This window comes from Lissotriton vulgaris, chromosome 4_1, assembly GCF_964263255.1.
Source record: "Lissotriton vulgaris chromosome 4_1, aLisVul1.2, whole genome shotgun sequence".
Taxonomy (NCBI): domain Eukaryota; kingdom Metazoa; phylum Chordata; class Amphibia; order Caudata; family Salamandridae; genus Lissotriton; species Lissotriton vulgaris.
In genome coordinates, this window is record NC_141691.1 from 1,082,031,090 (window position 1) to 1,082,051,840 (window position 20,751).

General features: G+C 49.3%; 1 protein-coding gene across 1 annotated transcript in view; it reads left to right on the plus strand.

The window, feature by feature from the left end:
- The window catches only part of TRIO (trio Rho guanine nucleotide exchange factor), a 5,246,815-nt gene that overhangs the window by 4,497,581 nt on the left and 728,483 nt on the right, over positions 1–20,751 (plus strand). The window contains exon 51 of the mRNA XM_086965300.1: positions 9,829–9,856. Coding sequence (XP_086821426.1) covers positions 9,829–9,856 — 28 coding nt within the window. The remainder of the gene's footprint in view (positions 1–9,828; positions 9,857–20,751) is intronic.

The window sequence follows — 20,751 nt, forward strand, 5'->3', positions numbered from 1 at the left end:
AAAGGCTGCAAGTGGGGACTCTGGGGACAGGTCTAGCAGAACCCAAAGGGGGGCTCTGCTCTTGAGGGTCTCTGGGGCTAAGTGACACTGACAGTTTATGTGAACTCGGGCTGTTTGGTCCAGTGGGTCGCTCAGTTAGAGGTTCTCATTTTTTACTTGGATGACCTGAAGAGGGGACAAAAACAGAACAGGGCCACTCTATCAACATGCCTTAGTTTCAGCAAATGCTCCAGGACCCAGGGTATTGGTGCTGGGCGAAGTCTCTTGTAGGGTCTAGCATCTCAAAACACTCTGGAGAGATAAGGCTGACCACCTAGAACCACGATGACCTATTCCGGGCGGGATGCTCCCTCGGGGACCTAATGGTCAACAAAACAGAGTATGAAAGAAGTGCAGTCAGTGTCTGCAGCTGTTTGGGAATGGCTCCCATAGGACATTCTTTGAGGTTGTTCAAGCGCTGGACAGTCCTCCCAGACTAACGGAGGATGCACAGCTTCTGGTCAAGTCGGGTCTTCGGAATGGCCGGGGCCGCAGCAACCAGGCAGGGTTGGCACCAATTTCGGAGCTGGTACACATTTTTTGCGATGTTAGCTCTTCTTAATCCTTCTTGGGTTGCGAGGTAGACAAATCTGATTTCCTGGTGTCATGGGGACCCCTAAATACTGAAATGAGGGACTTTTAGGGGACTCTTGGTTAGTAGCCACTGGGATACTTAACCTTGTGGTGACTACACTTTATATTATCACTTCCTGTGGAGAGTGGGCATGATCTCAAGAACTTCCGACCCATCTCTCTGCTCCCCTTCCTGACCAAGGTCATCGAGAAAATCGTTAACAGACAGCTAACCCGATACCTCTAAGAGAACAGAATCCTGGACCCTTCCCAGTCAGGGTTCCACAGCAACCACAGCACCGAGACCGCCCTCATCGCCGCCATCGACGACATCAGGACCCTGCTAGACAACGGGGAGACTGCAGCACTCATCCTCCTAGACCTCTCCGCCGCCTTCGACACCGCCTGCTACCACACACTACGCGCACGCCTCCACGCCGCAGGGATCCGGGACAAGGTTCTGGAATGGACCACCTCCTTCCTCTCTGGCAGAACCCAGAGCGTCCGCCTCCCCCGTTCCGAAGCCTCCAAGATCATCTGCGGCGTACCCAAAGGAGCCTCCCTCAGCCCGACACTGTTCAACATGTACATGGCCCCGCTCGTACACGTCCCCAACAGCACGACCTCAAAATAATCTCCTACGCCGACAACACTCAACTTATCCTCTCCCTCACCAAGGACCCCATCACTGCCAAAGCGAACCTCCATGAAGGAATGAAGGCCGTCGCTGACTGGATGAAGATCAGCCGACTGAAGCTGAACTCGGACAAGACGGAGGTCCTCATCCTCGGCTCCAACCCATCAGCCTGGGATGACTCCTGGTGGCCTACGGCACTAGGGGCAGCCCCGACCCCCTCTGCAAGATCTACAGATGGATCCCGACAGATACAAGAAAGTCAGTCACCCAGGCCCTCGTCCGCATCAGACTTGATTACGGAAACGCCCTACGCGGAAACCCCAACCAAGCTCATCAATCAACTACAACGCATCCAAAACGCCTCGGCACGACTGATCCTCGATGTACCAAGACACGGCCACATCACCCCCCACCTGAGAAACCTGCACTGGCTCCCTGTGAACAAGAGGATATCCTTCAAGCTCCTCATCCACGCACACAAGGCACTCCACAAGACCGGCCCAGCCTACCTCAACAGACGTCTCTCCTTCTACACCCCCAACCGCCAGCTACGCTCCGCCGACCTCTCACTCACCACCGTCCCGTGCATCAGAAGAACAACCACCGGCGGGAGATCCTTCTCTCACCTCGCCGCCAAGACATGGAACTCCCTCCCACTGAGCCTACGACAGACCCAAGACCTGCTGACCTTCAGGAGGATACTAAAGACCTGGCCTTTCAATCAGTAGCGGCCCCCATCTCCCCCCAGCGCCTTTAGACCCTTGCGGTTATGTAGTGCGCTTAACAAATGACTGATTGATTGATTGATTGATAATCCTGACCCAGAGTGCCTAGTTTAACCAAATTCAAAATGGTGACACTCTTACTTGGCTGTCAACTTCAGGTGGCCCACCTTAGGGGTGTGCCCAGCATGAAAGTTCAACACCCCCACTGACTATCTAATTTTCCTCCTACCCAGGTGCCAAATGGGCCCCAAGGCAAGGGGTTGTGTTCCCCGATGTCTGGGGTGAAGCCGTTGTTGCATACCACAGGCGGTAGAGTCTTTGAAGCCACTGGCCTTGATAAGCTAAAATTCTAGCCATCCTGCCATAGAAGTTGTTACCACCTTGTTCCGGAGCAGGCATTGTTTCTGGCCTTTGAAGCACAGGCTCTCACTTACAGGGATCAGAAACTTATCTGTCATAGCAGGCTCCACAATACCAGTCAGCCAACACACTAAAGGACTAGTAGGTTTTCAGGGGGCAGCTCAAATGTGCCCTCAGGGTGAATATCATAATTAAGCTAATACTGGTTCGAGTACAGTTTTATTAAGTCAAGGTGTTAAATGCAATCAATAGTATTTTCAATGCATTCATCATGTAATTGGGTAACTCATAATGACCATTGTCCTTAAGATGGCTGCCTGATCACTTGCAGTATCTAGCAATGAAACTAGACATATCAGGGCCACATCTGCTCATGCAGAGGTGCCTTCACATGTACTTAGGGCTCTAAAGTCTGCTGTAATGGTGACCTACATATAGTATGTGCAGAGTTCATTGGCATGGCACAGGAGTGCGCCTTGTCGTGTTTTTAGAATCGTTTGCACCATTTCCCGCAGCCTGCAATGGCAGTCTGCATGCAGTTTGTGCAGGTGTCCGTTAAGGCGGCATAATACATCCTGCAACCCTTAGAGACCATCTTCAGTACTCAAGCTCTAAGCACCAGGAGTGCCATTTTCTAGGGACTTACAGGGGTGCTAAAGTCCTTGTCAATTGGGTTACAATTAGGCATTTACCTTAGTTTAAGGAAAAAGAGAACAGGCTACCTCATTAGCAGGAACCCAGCGCACTTTCAGTCAAAAGGCATCAGTACTATGGCAAAAAGGGAGGGTGACTATTTTAAAAAAGGCACTTTCTACAGCAACAGTTTACAACGTTTGACCTTCTGCCCAATAACTGCAGTGAAACTCTGGCAGCCAGGCATTTCTCCACCAAAATGGTAAGTGCCTGCCATTGGGATACGTTTGGCATGGTTTGCAGAAAAACAGTTTGACCCTCCTACTGCTCCCCTCTCTCAGGTTTTTTCTTCTTTCCGTTGCCCAGCAGGGCTCTGCTCTGGGCACTGTAACCTTTCTGCTACATTAGCTTTTCAGCGGTTGCCTGACCACCTTTCACACTTCTAATCCCCTATTTTACTTATGTTCTTCAAAGGTTTGCAACATATGTTCCCTCTGTCTCCCTTCATCACACCTCAGTGGGACCTTAATCTGGTCCTGACAATCCTTATTTGCACTCCCTTTGAGCCCTTGCACAACTGTCCTCTCAGTCGCCTTACCATCAAGACGGCCTTCGTGGTGGCAATTGCGTCTGCCGGGAGGGTAAGTGAGCTTTAGGCTTTATCATCCAAGCATCCCTACTTAAACATCTACTCAACCATGCTGGTTCTACAAACTAGAGCTTCATTTCTACCGAAAGTCGGCACTCCCTATCATGTAGGCTAGACCATCACACTGCCTACTTTGTACGCTCCTCCAAATCCCTCTAAATATGAGGAGAGACTTCTCAGACAGGAGCTCAAAAGAGTGTTATCGTTCTACCCTGACCACACAAGAGAGTTTTGACTGGACGGCCAACTCTTCATGAAGTATGTCTGACTCCACCAGATCCAAGGCTGCGACCACTGCGTTGGCACGCGGAGTACCGGTCCTGGATATCTGCCAGACAGCAACATGGACTTCTCTGTACACATTCACAAAACACTACTGCCTAGACATTCCGGTCCATCTGGACGGGCGCTTTACCTATTTGGTATCAAAATGGTTTTACAGACCCACCTTCGGGGTGGTATTGCTTGACTAGCTATTCTAAGGTAAGGGATCTGTGGCTAGAAGTCCCTATCAAATGAACAAGTTACTTACTTTCAGTAACGCCTTAGCTGGTGGAGGTTTCAATCTAGCCACAGATCCCTTGCCATCCCACCCATCCTTCCCGCTCTGAGAATGGATTTCTAGGGACAGGGCTGGTACCTTTCCGGGCCCTAATTTTTTACACCAGTGGTCGAAGTTCTTCGTGGATCCATTTGTGGAAAGTCGCAAAAAGAAACTAATGTCAGCACCGTGGCGCCTATATTGGCAACTTCTGCATCATTTCCAGCGCGGCAGCCGCAATCGATGCCACCTACCAGTGTGCAGCAGTACTGCCCATAAGCAATTTACGAATCTAGTATGATGCCTGAAGATCATTCTCTGGTCAGGAATCGGCAGCTAGATAGAGTCTCTACCACATAAGGCGTTACCGAAGGTAAGTAATTTGTTCATCTTGCTTCTTGCACCAGAGTCCTGCCTGCCTCTGCCGGGAAGAGAATCCCAGATTTCTTTGGCTATGGGTCTGCCTTGAGTAACTACTTAATATTCGAAGACCACCATGTCTTTTTTCTTCTTCTTAGAGAGCGGAAGGTCACTGAGTAGGCACTTTAAATTAGTGTACCTTACTAAATGATTGTATAATAACGTGCAGTCATTTTAAATTGGCTGAGCACATGAACTGTTTTCACCGCATAACTCCATCTGCAAAGTTAACATATGTTAAGTGGACAATAGTATAAATATTTAGCCAACCCTGTGTTGGAAACCCAGAACTATAAAGCCTTTGCAAATGCACAGGCTTTAGGGAAAGGGTTGACAAGTTCAAAGCTATTAAATTTGTAGATTCTTGTTGCTAAGGCGTTTGGAATGCATGATGTCAGCCATTGATGTGAATTTCTTATGTGAACAGACATACCGGGTTGTGTTGTAGATGTTTTTAATTGTAATCATATGTGAACGAATCAGAAATGTACTAGTATCCACCTCTTTAATGCTTGTAACCTTTGAAGATTGTAGACTTCTATCTTCCTGTGCATACTGTAAAAAGTTCACTTATTTCAGTTCAATATTGTATTTTATTAATGATAAATCATGACATCTGGAAGAGACACGTTAGTGAAAGATACTTTACCTTCGAATATCCCCAGGCGTCGGACTGGATCCGGAAAGTTTTTCGTCAGCAGTACCCATGCGTGTCAGTAAGTGGCGTTGTGCGGATTTGCGCCTGTCGCTGGGGTCGTAAGCACCGAGATGACGTCACAGAGACTACTTAGGTGCCACCCATGCACGCTGACGTCAGTTCTTTCTTTTTCCGCACCAGCAAGCGCAGAACCGGTTAGAGCACGTACCCTAGTCACTTTTTGACTAATTTTTTGAGACTTTTGTATCTACTTCTTTTGAGTCTTTGACTCCTGGTGCCACGTAGGAGTGTCTGGATTTAAGTCCTGCGGGTCCTGTCGCCATACAATGTCGGTGGCCTACCCCCATGGCGTCTGTCTCTACTGTCTGGAGCGCGACCATGCCTCCCGGTCATGTTCCGACTGTCTGGCCATGGCTCCGAAAGCTTTGCGGGAGCGGTCCCGAAAGCTGCTGAAGCCAGGCAGTTGTCTCCTCGCCATTCGAGGTCCAGGGGTCGCTCGAGGGACCGACCGCAGAGACATCACCATTGCTCCTCGGGGTCAAAGTCTTCACCCTCGCAATCGGGTAAGGGACGTCACAAGAAAAAGTCGAAGAAGCGTGTTCGCTCTCCGACGTCCCCCGTTGGTCTCTGGACACGAACGAGGGGGCCAGGGATTCATCCCCCACGGCTCCGTTGGAGCCTGAGAGTCCCGAGGCCTACCCACCTTATCTGGGTTTGTCGGCGACTCTGGCCCAGGTGCAAGGGTTTATTGCCACCATGGACCGCCTTTTCAGGCCTAGGGCCCGCGGTCCCTCTTGAGGCCCCTTGCTTGCCACCGGCTCCGCCGGCGGCTCTGGTGCCGCAAGGTCCTCCTCCGACCCCGGCACCACAAGGTCCTCCTCCGGCCCCGGCACCACAAGGTCCTCCGGCGCCGCCATGGGTCCCGTTCGTTCCACCTCCACCCTTGCCCAAATTTCCAGGCAATTTTGCTCTGGCTTGCGACCCTAATTGGGACATGGAGCCAAATCGGTGCTGTTCCCGGTGCCATTGGAGCATTTGTTTTCCCCTGTCCCTCCCCCGCCGATGCCACCTGTACCACGGGCTGTGGAGGAGAGGGATGACTGCGAGGGGTCGGAGGACCCTCTTGCCCTGCAGTATGAACATGAGTGGACGGAGGACTCGGAGGACACAGGTGGCCTTGACCTCTCTTCCGAGCCCAGATTTATGTCTCCTCCCGCGATCATGGAGGAGGGCGCCACATATACTGTGGTGCTCTGTTGAGCAGCTGAGGCCCTTGACCTTGATCTGCCTACGGTCACTCACAAGACCAACCTCCTTACTGAGATGATTCAGCCTGCGGCAAGTTCTATGAACCTCTGCTCCCGTTTAATGAGGCCTTGATGGATGTTTTGATGGGCACCTGGTCTAGGCCAGCCACAGGGGTTCCTGTGGATAAGAACGTGGCCAGGTGTCATCAGCCAGCACCTGGTGACCCGGCCTTTCTGACAAATCATCCGACTCCGGAGATCCTGGTCATTCAGGCTTCCACTTCCCAAAGTGCGTTCCCTACTGCCCGCCGGATAAGGAATCAAAAAAGCTGGAGCAGTTTGGCATTTTCAGTTTGCCGTGCTCCCCTTCGGCCTTACCAGTGCCCCTCGGGTGTTCACCAAAGTGATGGCAGTGGTCGCAGCTCATTTGCGTAGGTCAGGGGTGTCAGTCTTCCCCTACCGCGATGACTGGTTGTTGAAGGCGGGCTCGCCCCAGAAAGTTGTCACCCACCTTCAGACTACGGCCGACCTCCTGCATTTGCTGGGGTTTTCCATCAACGTGTCAGAGTCACACCTGAGTCCCTCTCAGAAGTCCCCCTTCATCAGAGCAGTTCTGAATACGTCGCAGTTTCGGGTTTATCCCCCTGAGCATCGAATCTGGGATATTCAAGCTATGATTCCGATCTTTCAGCCTCTATCCCGGGGTTCAGTCAGGATGACCCTCCGGCTCCTGGGCCTGATGGCCTCCTGCATCCTACTGGTGCCACATGTCAGATTGCATATGCGGGCTCTGCAGTGGGACCTGAAATTCCAGTTGGCACAGCAGCAGGGCAACCTGTCCGATCATGTCCAGATCTCGTAGGGCACTGCACGACAATTGCAGTGGTGGCTCATGAATCGCGATTGGGTCAATGGCAGATCCCTCTCCCTTCCCCAACCGGAGCACACTGTGGTGACGGATGCGTCCCTCCTCGGATGGGGAGGCCGCTTGGGAGAGGCGGAGATCAGAGGCCTCTGGTCTACCACAGAGTCCCGTTTCCATATCAATCTTTTGGAGCTTTTGGCTATCCAACTTGCACTGAAGGCATTAATTCCCTCTGTCCGGGGAAGTGTAGTGCAGGTGTTCACGGACAACACCACCGCCATGTGGTATTGCAACAAACAGGGCGGGGTCGGGTGGTGGACCCTATGTCAGGAGGCTCTGCGTCTCTGGACATGGCTGGAACATCAAGGCATTACCTTGGTGGTTCAACACCTGGTAGGTTATCTGAACGCCAGAGCGGACAAACTCAGCCACCGGTGCTTGATGGATCGCGAATGGGGTCGGAACTCGGATGCGGCGCACAGTCTCTTTCTGCAGTGGGGAGAGCCTTGGTTAGATTTATTCGCCACCGAAGAGAACGCGCAATGTCATCAGTTCTACACGTTGGAATTTCCAAGGCTTGGCGGCGCTTTTTATCGTGAGTGGAGTTGCGGTCTGTTGTACGCATTTCTGCCTACACCACTTCCGCCCACAGTACTGAAGACGATTCGGCGCTACCAGGCCCAAGTCATCCTTTTTACTCCGGATTGGGCATGAAGATACTGGTATCCCGAGCTACTCAGCTTGGCGATCGATCCTCCGATCTGACTGCCTCTTCGGGAGAATCTTCTGTCACAGCAGCAGGGGATGGTCCTCCACCCGAACCTGTCCAGCCTCCACCTCCATGCTTGGAGATTGTGCGGCGACAGTTGACAGCTTTTGATCTTCCTCCCAAAGTCTGTGATGTCATTCTGGCAGCCAGGTGTCCCTCCACTAAGACGGTATGCGCCTGCAGGTGGAATAAATTTGTGGCATGGTGCACAGCAAAGACTGCGGATCCCTTCACTGCCCCTCTTTCTGAGGTCCTTCTGTTCCTTCTATCCTTGGCCCAGCAGGGCTCTGCTCTGGGCAATATCAAATATTATCTTTCGGCCATCTCCACCTTTCTACGGCTTCCAGGTCAGCCTTCTCTTTGTAAGTCCCCGGTTGATAACCGTTTTCCTAAAGGCATTACACACACGTTTCCTCCTGTGCCTTTCATAATGCCTCAGTGGGACTTAAATGTTGTCTTGACTTATCTGATGTGCGCTCCCTTTGAGCCCCTTCTTAACTGTCCTTTAAGTCTCCTCACTCTAAAGACGGCTTTCCTGGTAGCTATCACCTCTGCCAGAAGAGTGAGTGAGCTCCAGGCTCTTTCTTCTAAACCTCCTTTCGTTTCTGTTCATCTGGACAAGGTGGTTTTAAGGACCTGTCCTTCTTACCTGTCAAAGGTTGTCACGACCTTCCACATTGGGCAGACCATCACTTTGCCCACCTTCTTTCCGCCTCCTTCAAATGAGGAAGAGAGGCTCCACCGTCTGGACCCAAAACGTGCGCTGTCGTTCTATCTGAAGCGCACACAACAGTTCCGGGTGGATGGCCAGCTCTTTGTTGGCTACGTGGGCGCCAAAATAGGTCGGGCCGTGCACAGACAGACCATCTCTCGATGGGTCGTTCTGTGCATCAAAGCATGTTACTCATTGGCTAAAAAGGAACCTCCTGTGGGGTTGCGTGTCCATTCTACCAGTGCGACGGCAGCCACTACTGCCATGGGACGCGACTTTCCCTTGCATGACATTTGTCAGGCAGCTACGTGGGCTTCACTGCACACGTTTACCAAGCATTACTGCCTTGACAGTCAAGTCCAGAGAGACGGCTTCTTTGGCCGTTCTGTTCTCCGTGACTTTCTGGTGTAATCTTGTTCGCAGACCCACCGGGGTTGGTATTGCTGGGGTATCTATTCTAAGGTAAGGAATCTATCACTAACGTGTCTCTTTCGGATGCACAAGTTACTACTTGACTTTAGTTAGTGATAGATTCCATACCGCCCCACCCATCCTCCCCTTTCTGAGAACTGATTTCTAGGGTTAAGGTCATCCCTTTCAGGGCCCTAGTTTCATGGCACCAGTGGTAGTTTCTTGCAATGCTCTGCGTTCCTGGCGCGGAAAGTCTTGTACAGAACTGACGTCCGCACCCATGGTTGGCACCTAAGTAGTCTCCGTGACGTCATCTCGGCGCTTACGACGCCAGCGACAGATGCGGAGCCGCACTATGCCACCTACCGATGCACAGGGATACTGCTGACGAAAAAATTTCTGGATCCAGTCTGACGCCTGGGGATATTGTAAGGTAAGTAATCTATCACTAACTAATTTCTCTTACAGATATATTGTTACACAAGTAGTAACTTGTGTTTCAATCATTCTGTTATATTCATGTTCTGTCATGATGGTTAAAACTGTTGCACAATTGAAACTTATTTTATTTATTGTTTCTTTTTTATAGCTTCTAAATCCTTATTATATTTATGATGGTAAGTAATAATTTCCCTTGTTACTTAGTAAAAAATCTACATTTAATCTACTTAACTAAATATAATTTAAAAAATCTTGGCTTCATATTACTTGTATTCATGATGCTGTAGATTTTCTGTTCTAATGATTTGTTGTGTTTCAAGAATGCAAGGCCATCATACCTACCTCTCTTCGTTTATTCACAAAAAGCTTCATTATGTTTTCATGATCTGTTCTTCTGAATGCCTTTTACCTTCTCTTTGAACTTTTCAAATGATTTTGATTTCCACACAAATGCACTTGGTTTACCTTCCCTATGCTCCATGTCTTCTTGTGTGATGCAAATCTATTCGCTTAATTTAGTTTACTTTAGTGGTCCTGCTCTGTGCATGTTGAGTGCTTAACGACCAGGGACTGGTTTATCGTCTCACTGGGGAGTTAATTTGGTTTTCTAAGCGGAAAGACAGAAAACATTGCAGAATTTTAGGGAATAACAACATTGCGGAAGCTTGGGGATAATTCAGGAAGAAGAGGAAGGGAATTGAGGTGCTCTGGGAAAAGCACTGTCTGTGAATTACACTTATGGCTGTACTTGGGCTGGTGAAAGCAGGATTATAGACCAAGGTAACAGGCATTTTTTACATGTGTCTGTGTGGACAGACTCAAGATCCAAGGGGATTTCAATTCCCCCTCTAAGTCTTCAGAACCACCATAATTGGGTCGTTTTCCTTCATTATGTTAATGACATGTATGAGAGATGTATGTAGGTGCATGGTTTAACCCTCTGACCTCATGTATGTTCGCACAAGATGGTGTTTTCTTGCGTAGGTTTTCTAGGTACACCTCAAACATTCCAGCTTGCACAATGGCTTTTCTTGTTGCCCCCCTGAAACCAGTGGTACCTGATAGGTGAGGTGAGATCACACACCATTGTCTCTTATATTGCTGCAATCTTCGTTTGCAATGTGAGCATAAGCAGTGCTAAGTCTGAGTCCAGTGCCCATCACACCTTCAATAGGACCACAAACTATGTCCTGCACCAAGTATATATCTTGCTTCTTCAGGATTGGGAGATCACAAGGATGTCTAATATTTCCAGACCATCAAACCACTCTGCTTTCAGTTGAGCAACTATTAGGGAAAAACATAGTGGTCCCTATGATAAGTTTGGTCTGTGTTCTTAGACCTCTGGAACCAAAGTAAGCCTGCACTGCAACGGGTTTTAGAGTGCTGTACAGATTAAAGCTTGGAGAACTTCAGGCAAAATTAACCAGTAGTTGACTGATGGCATAATCAAACAGATTGTTAGGTCGAGCGACCTATCTCAATGCCCATGGGCATTGAACGGGAGCTCGATATATAGCGTCTTAAACAGACTTTACCTAACTGGGCGATTTGGTGCTGTGCCCGTGGCTTTTAGGTCAATGCGCAAGCGCATTGACCTAAAATGCGCGTGCACATCACCAAATCGCCGTCTGTTCCCTCAGCCGCACTCCTCCCACACCTTTGAAGTGAAGCTTAGCTTCACTTCAAAGGCCCCTGCTGCTTTCACACCCTCTCCCCGCTCCGCCCCCTCCCCTGCCCGCCGTGTCGCATTTCTCCCCGCCCCCCCCTCCCCTTCTCTGCCTTCAATCCGTCTTGAAAAGAAGATTAACAAGGAGTTAATTTACTTTGGGTCAAGCCTTTAGTGGATTGTCAACAGGACCGATGCCCATTGGAAATAAGGTTGCGATTATTATGATGTTCAACTCTTGGAAAAGTAAGTCTTATCCTCTTAAACTTCGTTTTTCAGAAACCTGTCCCGTCAGTTCCTGCATCTCATGTAAATAGTCAGACCGGAAGAGATGTCAGAATGACTGATCATTTTATACAAAGATTTCAGACAAGGCCACAACGACGTTTTCCTTTTTTGAACTTCTATAGCTTACAGCAGGATTTGAGTGTTGCTCGTTCCACGTACAAAACTATATTAGAGGCCAATAGGGCTTTCTGCTTCTATTCTGAAAATTCCTACCTCACGTGTGAAATATCTGTCTAGCGCTAGATTTCACATGCGTGGGCTAGTTTCTGATCCGTGTTTCTGAAAGGTTTCTATAGTTTTTCACCTACTCTGTGCAATATACTTTCTAGGTAGTGTGGTTTAACAGCTTTGAGGCTGTAGGCAGACAACATATCGAATTAAGCTAATTTAAGTGTTTTTCTTTCTTCTTGTTTTCAACATCGGACCCCGCAACTTAATAACCAAAAAATCTTTAGATTTTTTTTTTTTTAAAAATTTTTGTAAACCTTTATTGTGCATGAAAAGAGAACAAATACGGGCCCACAACCATCAGGCCGGCCACAATACTTTTGAGCACAGAAGCAAGCAATATAATTTCTCAGCGGCATCAGGGTTGATAAACAGCAATCAATTAACCGTACACTGAGTAAATTCGTGTCGCTGAGAAACAGGAGTAATGAAGGTTAATTTAAAAAAAAAAATTCGGACGTAAATATGAAGCAGTGAAGAATAGAAACCAAGGAGAACTGAGTCCGTACAATTATCTCACAACATGAGCAGGCAAGAGCATCACATGAAACCAACCGTGAAAGTCACTACCCAGGCAGTATGGCGGTTCAGAGGAAAACAACAAGATCAACATGCAGCAATTATACGCCATTTACAGCTCAGCCCATTCCCCCCTAATCCCTATATCGGACCCAGAACAGAAATTAGGTAAGAAAAGCGCAGAGAGATAGAAAAAATAAGGCCCATAGAAACCAATGTATAAAACTAAAACTCTCCCCCCACCCTACACCAATGCGGAGGCTACGGCCTACCCCCCCCCCCCCCCCCCCCCCCCCCCCGGCAGAGTGTCTGTCGCCCGCTAAAGAACCCAAAATATAGGCAAAGGAAAGAAGAAAAGAGGGAGGAATCCCTAATAAAGAAGAAAAAGAAAAAATAAATATAACTCCTGAGATCTAGGGAGGAAGAATAGAAAAATCTAATCTATACCTCCCAATGAAGAAAAAATGAGGGGAGGAGCCAAACGAATACTAAGTCTCTCGGACACCCCAACCATACAGAAATTCCCACCCCCTATGTCGCAAAACGAATAGAGAATATACAGTACGAAATAAGAATAGGGTGAGATCACAAGTTCCATATCAGCACTCAATGAAAGGGTGGCCCATCCCGAGACCCCACCCGCCATTCAAGTCGATTCGTCACATCCCCTCATGTGTACCAGCGAAAAACAATGTATTGTGAACATCATACAGAACAAGGAGAGTCACACTAGAACACATTGAAGAAGCGTTGCAAACCGAGCCCACGCCAGCCAGGAATGTACAGTTCTTCAGGAGGAATCCGCTAACCCTGGCCAGTCCGCACTCGACCCCCCGGCCAAAGTCCACGCAGGGCAATCCTCACTGGCAGAACAAAGGGACCAGATGGCCGCTCCCGGCAGGGAGATGCTGTTCCGATACAAAATGGACGGGTCCATCCTCGACCAGATCCATGTACCCCACGGAATAGCGCCAGCAGATTCTCCCAAAGTGGTAAAATAAGGAGAGTCAGAAGCTGAGCCAAAAAAGCATGGGCACTCAGATTAAGTAGTTGATGGGTGCGTGGCGTCATTCCCAGAGGCAGCAAAGTCTCGGCAGAAACCATGGGCTCCGATGAAGGCGGTAACAGTGTAGCGCTGACGAAGTTAATGGGCACTTGCGGCAACAATGTATCCCGGTCCGGAATCAGGATAGACAAAGCGTCACAACGAGGGAAGCAAACCGGTGGTGTGTAATCCGCCCCGGGCGTAGCAGCCTCAAGTTTCTCACACAGCGACAGAAAGCCCACACGCGTTTCTGCCCGCAGATCGCGAATTGCGTCAAGAATAGAGCCATAGGTCAGAGCGGCCGGGGGTTCCATCTTCGCCCCGGTCACAGGCGCGGCCCTCAAGGCAGGATAGCGCCCGGGGCGCCGCAGCAGAGTCCAGTTCTTGTCCGAGGCAGCGTTGGCATTAAGCGCAGTCGGATCAACCATCGCATCTGCTCCACCGGGGGAAACACAGGGGCGCATAGGCACAAGTACCGCCAAAACAATGAGGACACAGGTCACTATGTCAGGGCGGACACGCAAGCAGTGGATGACCCGCAATAAAAGCCCCACGATGGTAACAACGGAGCTGGAGCAGGCTTGTGAGGGACTTGTGGCATTCAAGTGTCCGCCATCATGGAAGTGGCGCAGCGTATCTTACTTGAAGGTCCCGGTACGGAGGCACCCGTGAAAACTCCCGGTCGGCAGGCACTCAGTGAGCAAGTGAAGGGCAGGCGCGGACAGCAGCAGATAGTAGCGCCAGTCAGGGCGCCAGGGTCATTCCGCATCCATAGCTCCTCGTAGTTCCGGCAGCCGCCATGTCCGTATCCCGGCTCGGGTCTCAGTCACAGGGGTAGAGACGGACGCCGCAGATCACTCGGCAATCCAGCGGATTCTCAGGCAGGCAGGGACCTCGGGAGAGCACCATTCAACGCAGCTCTCTTTCCCCGTCCTCTCGCTAGTGCTCCGTGGCAGGAGATAGGTCAGGATGTCGTCGAGAGGAACAAAGGATCGGGGAGCCGAGAGACTACACGTCCGTGCACATCGCCATCTTGGCTCCTCCCATCTCTTTAGATTTTAAGTATATGCAGGGCTTTAAGTGGGATGAAAAACTGGGGGAGGGGGCTCTCATAGCAACGTGGCCGCTGTAATTAAGGGCGTGGATTAAAATAATTAAATTAAAAATCTGTGCTTCGCCTAGTGTGCTGCCCCACTGGTATTTTGCTGCTTCTGTCCAGTCACTCAGATATATAACACAACAGGTAATATTACGCCTTCAACAAGCCAGGACTATTGGCTTTGTCAACAGTTGTAAGTTGCACAAGATATATAAGCAACAACTATGGCATTGTTGTATATAATATGAAAAATACTACTCGCTCTTGTGGGCGAGGTTGTGGCGTAAGGCTAGAGCAGCCGACCTTCCAGCTGAGAAAATAGGTTTGAGTCGACGTCCTGTGGATAAAATAATATGCCCTCGTGTAATGTAACTGCTGCTCTTGTAAAGCGTTCCAAGTTCACACGATGTAAAACTGAAAACAACCAGTCTTTTTTTTAAGTTACATTAAAAGCAGTGACGGGTTGTACTATTGCAGAGCTGAGGGGTCTTGTTTACCCTGAGGATAAAAATGGAGATCCCGATAGGGACCCGTCTCGGCATCTGATTTTAAAAACTGCGGTTGCTGAGCACCGGCAGGACCCGGCCCACTTAAAGCCCTGAGTATATGCACAACGGATTTAGCAAGGGCAGAAAAGACAGATAAGCCTGACCGAGGTCGTTTTCCCAGCCGAACAGAGGAACACGCTTTTGTAGACTCAGTTGTGGTGCATAGTGTGTGAAGTGGACAGTGGTCCGTCACCACAATGCTGTTGGGCGCAGCACGGCTTCTGGAAGCATTCATTACTGAAACAAAAGACAGACTAGGAGCCGCAGAGAAATACACCGCCTCGTCCTCGCGCACTAGGCAAACTGATTCCTAATGGAAAGTGACAAACATATGACACAGTGACAAATGTGTCTTTGGTGGTTTACTTTGATTACTTGGTGCTCCGTGGCCTTTCGTGGCTTCTGTCATGGGTGAAGCAAGCCATGTTCTGTTAAAGGTGTTTTGCACATTGCACGTGATATGCATTTGTATCGATGCACGTGATATGCATTTGTATCGATGCACGTGATATGCATTTGTATCGATGCACGTGATATGCATTTGTATCGATGCGGGTATGTGCTGGGAAAGATATGTTGAAGGGGTAAGAGTGGCTTCTGCAGCAATAGGCGTGCGAACAAACCTCTAGGTCACAGGTTTTGTGTAAGCCAGAGCAACCTTTCTTCTTTCGAATAAGAGGGTCATGTTCAGTAATCTTAATGCTTCTTTTGTAACGTCAACACCTCTCACGCTCTCCAGTTCTCACCCTCCCTTTCGCCTCACGTCATTCTCTCTTGTGGGCAGTACACAAAGTAAATAACAATACCTAAGAGAACAAAGTTGTAGCGCAAAGGACACGAGTGCTGTGTGTCAGATTTGACCGAGTGTTTCATGAGACAGACTTCTGGCAGGCTGAATCATTCTGCAAAGCAGCAGTGAATGACGTTGGAGACTTCAAGTCACATAGCACGAAATTCACGTTTACTGTCAACAAGGTGCAGGAGGAAATCTTGGAATCCAGCACATTTGGAGGAAAAATGCATTTACATCCTTTGCACAAAATGCATGTAAACAATATACTGCCAGATTCATCAATGTCCCGATATGCGAGTCCTTAATAGCGATTATTAAGGAATCGCTATTAATGACTCGCAAAACGGGATTTATGTAGAAATCGCAATATTATTTGCGATTTCTACAGCTTCCTTATTTGCGATTAGCAAATTGCTAATCACAAATAAGGAATGACTCCCCATTCATTCCTATGGGCCCATAGGAATGAATGGGAGCTAATCGCAAATAAAGATGCGATTTCAAGGGTGCCAGGGGTGTCCACAGCACACCCTGTAGCACCCCTGAAATGCAAATGTAGACTGATGTTGCGCACACATGTCCAAAGGACGTGTGTGTGTAACATACAACTTAGAAAAGTGCACTAAAGTGCATTTTTCTAAGTTTTCGCTATTTACCACGAAGTCAGACTTCGTGGTAAATAGCGGCCAAAAATAGCGATTTCGCAATTCAAAAATGGTTCATGAATTGCATTTAAGGAATCTCAAATAGAGAATCCTTAAATGCAAATCCTCGCAATTTAGCGATTTCGCAATTTGCGATTTTTGCATTTGGGGTGATGAATCCCAAATGCAAAAATTGCGCTTGCAAAGGGCCAGATTCTCAGAATCTGTCCCTTTGCGAGCCGATTTTACAATGATGAATCTGGCTGATAGTGATCATTGCCATCTCAAACATGAAGACGCAAGGGCTTTCAACACTGCCCAATGTACAGCTTCTTTAGAAAACGCCTAATGCACCTGGTCAGTGGTCCCTCAAATTTGCTCACCAACCATTGACATGTGCTAGCAGGACAGTGCATAGACCCATGAAATTGGTATGAAACTCCATCAACGGTACTAGTGGCCAGTGCATGGTATTGACATGACGACCCGCTGGAGGCAGTGTGTGTTACAACACACTCCAGCCCAGTAGTGTAGCTATTTTGTGATGGACTCTAGTGCAGCAAAAAGTATAGACCCTCTGACTATTGTTTAATACAGCAATAATCAGAATTTGGTGGGCCTCAGTGCCGCTGTACCAATCGAAGTCCACTCCTCTGCAGGTGAAGACCGCAACTAATGCAAAGTCCTTTCTCCCTACTTCCGCTAATCGTCTCTGAAGGAGACCGTGGAACCCTGCATACTTAATCTTTACCTAAAAAAAAAAAATCTTTACCTAAATCTCCACTCTATACAGACCTATCGGTTGAGCGACATTTTTAAAACCTCTCACAAGGCACAATATCAAATGTTCCTACAGCAAAAGAAATGTGTCAATCCGTACTCCAGTAAGGTGCTCTTCATTATACCTATGGAAACTGATGTTTAAATGCCAATCAGACCCCCAGAATGATTCTTGAATTTCGTCTGTTTCAATAGAACAATTTGAGCAGCCATATTGTATATGCAAGGCGAGGGCAGTGTGAGGAGATTTCATCTCCATCCAAACCTTAAAAATGGATACTTCACGGTAAACCTACAACGCAAGCTGTCTGTTTGCAAAAAAACGATTTTGCAAAAAAACGATTGTGGGATTACCCAAAATTTACGATGGTTTGCCAATACCGGCTAGGGTAACAGTGGCTGAATTCGAACCGCTAGGATCTTGCACCGCATCCACCACCACCACATCCACCACCACCACATCCACCACCGCATCCACCACCACATCCACCACCACATCCACCACCACCTCATCCACCACCTCATCCACCACCGCATCCACCACCGCATCCACCACCACTACATCCACCACACCCACCACCATCACTTCCACCACCACCGCATCCACCATCACCACGACATCCACCATCACATCCACCACCACCACCACCACATCCACCACCACATCCACCACCACCACCACATCCACCACCACCACCACCACCACATCCACCACCACCACATCCACCACCACTTCCACCGCATCCACCCCCACATCCACCACCACCACATCCACCACCACCACATCCACCATCACCACCACCACCACATCCACCACCACCACCACATCCACCACCACATCCACCACCACCGCATCCACCACCACCACATCCACCACCACATCCACCACCACATCCACCACCACATCCACCACCACATCCACCACCTCATCCACCACCGCATCCACCACCACCACATCACCACCACATCCACTACAACCACCACCCCATCCACCACCACCGCATCCACCACCGCATTCACCACATCCACCGCATCCACCACATCCACCACATCCACCGCATCCACCACCACCACATCCACCGCATCCACCACCACATCCACCATCACCACCACATCCACCATCACCACCACATCCACCACCACCACATCCACCACCACTTCACCACCGCATCCACCACCACCACATCCACCATCTCATCCACATCCACCATGACATCCACTGCCACATCCACCACCGCATCCACCACCACATCCACCCCCGCCACATCCACCCCCGCCACATCCACCACCACCACATCCACCACCGCCACATCCACCACCGCATCCACCACCACATCCACCACCACCACCACATCCACCACCGCATCCACCACCACCACATCCACCACCGTATCCACCACCACCACATCCACCACCTCATCCACCACCGCATCCACCACCACCACATCCACCACACCCACCACCATCACTTCCACCAACACATCCACCACCACTTTCACCACATCCACAACCACCACATCCACCACCACCACATCCACCACATCACCACCACATCCACCATCCCATCCACCACCCCCACCACCAGCACATCCACCATCACCTCCACATCCACCATGACATCCACCGCCACATCCACCACCACCGCATCTACCACCACCGCATGCACCACCACCACCACACCCACCACCACTACATCCACCACCACATCCACTACAACCACCACCACCACATCCACTACAACCACCACCACCACATCCACCACCACCACCGCATCCACCACCACATCCACCACCGCATCCACATCACCACCACATCCACCATCACATCCACCACCACCACCACCACATCCACCACCACATCCACCACCACATCCACCACTTCCACCACATCCACCACCGCATCCACCACCACCACATCCACCAGCACATCCACCACCACCTCATCAACCACCGCATCCACCACCACCACATCCACCACACCCACCACCATCACTTCCACCACCACATCCACCACCACTTTCACCACATCCACAACCACCACATCCACCACCACCACATCACCACCCCATCCACCACCTCCACCCCATCCACCACCACCGCCACATCCACCCCATCCACCACCACCATATCCCCCAGATCCACCATCACCACATCTATATGTGTGTGGCTCTGTGTGTGTGTAGGTGCAAATGCAATGTTCTTGGATTTTCGTCACAATAAAATACACTGAACATAATCTTCACAAAAGTTATTTACAAACGTTTAAGCTATTGCCATTATAAATTACAATAACTTTTATTTAAGTATTAATTATTTACAAAATCAAAAGCCATTGTTATTTGTAATATCAAGACATCTAAGTCACGTAAATACAACACACATTGCATTACAAATGCTATAGGTGTCACATTTGCAAAAGTTAAAACTATTGACATTGTAACTGACAAAGCTATAAATTTTGCTACTTTCAAAACCAACACATAAATACAAAAAGTGTCATTTACAATACCAATAGCTAAAACTTTCCTAATGCGAGACCTATTGCATTTCCAATGCTTGTTTTTCAGTATATTGTTGGTCAGCCATGATAGAAAATAACCATACACGAAAATAGGTAACAAATAACATATACAAGTATGCTGGGGGAGATAATACAGTATCTGAAAGAGACTGTACTTATAGATTCCTTACCTTTAGAATTACCCCCAGGCATCAGACTGGATCCGGAGATTTTTCTTTAGCAGTACCGCTGCATGTTGGTTGGTGGTGTCGTTCGTTTTTACGTCCGTTGTTGGCGTTGTGGTCGCCTTAATGACTTCACAGTGTCTACTTAGACGCCGTCCCTACGTGCTGACGTCAGTTCTTTCTTTTTCTGCGCCGGCCTTGCGCAGATCCGGAGAGAGCTACCCCTTTAGTCATTTTTTGCTTGAGTTTTTTCTCGACTCTTTAAAATTCTTTTTGGGTCGTTCAACTCCTGGTGTATGAGGGATGTGCCATCAATAGACTGGGTCCAAGCTGTGCGAGGCTTGCAACCGCCTGATGTCGGTTACGGACCCCCACCATGTCAGCCTCTGATGCCTGGAGCGTGACCATGAGCCAAAGTTGTGCTCTGGCTGCTGGGCCATGAATCCGAAGTCTTTGCGGGAGCGGCCCAAAAAGCTCTTGTAGGCCCAGCAGTCAGCCGCCACCATCATTTATCTTCCAAGTCTTCGAGATCGTCGGGTAAGTCGAAGCACAAGAAGGCGGCCAACGCGACGCAGGACCCGAAGCTCCGTCTTCGGAGCCTGCTCCTGGGACGGCTCTGCGCTTCCCTTCTTTTCCCGGTGCCACAGCGTCCCCTGCCCAGCTTCAAGCTTTCTACGAAGTGATTCACAACATTTTTGGGCAGGCCGACTCCGACGGTGTGCCTTCGGGCCCTGCAGACTCGGTTGAGGGCCATGGGACTTTGATGCCGGCGAC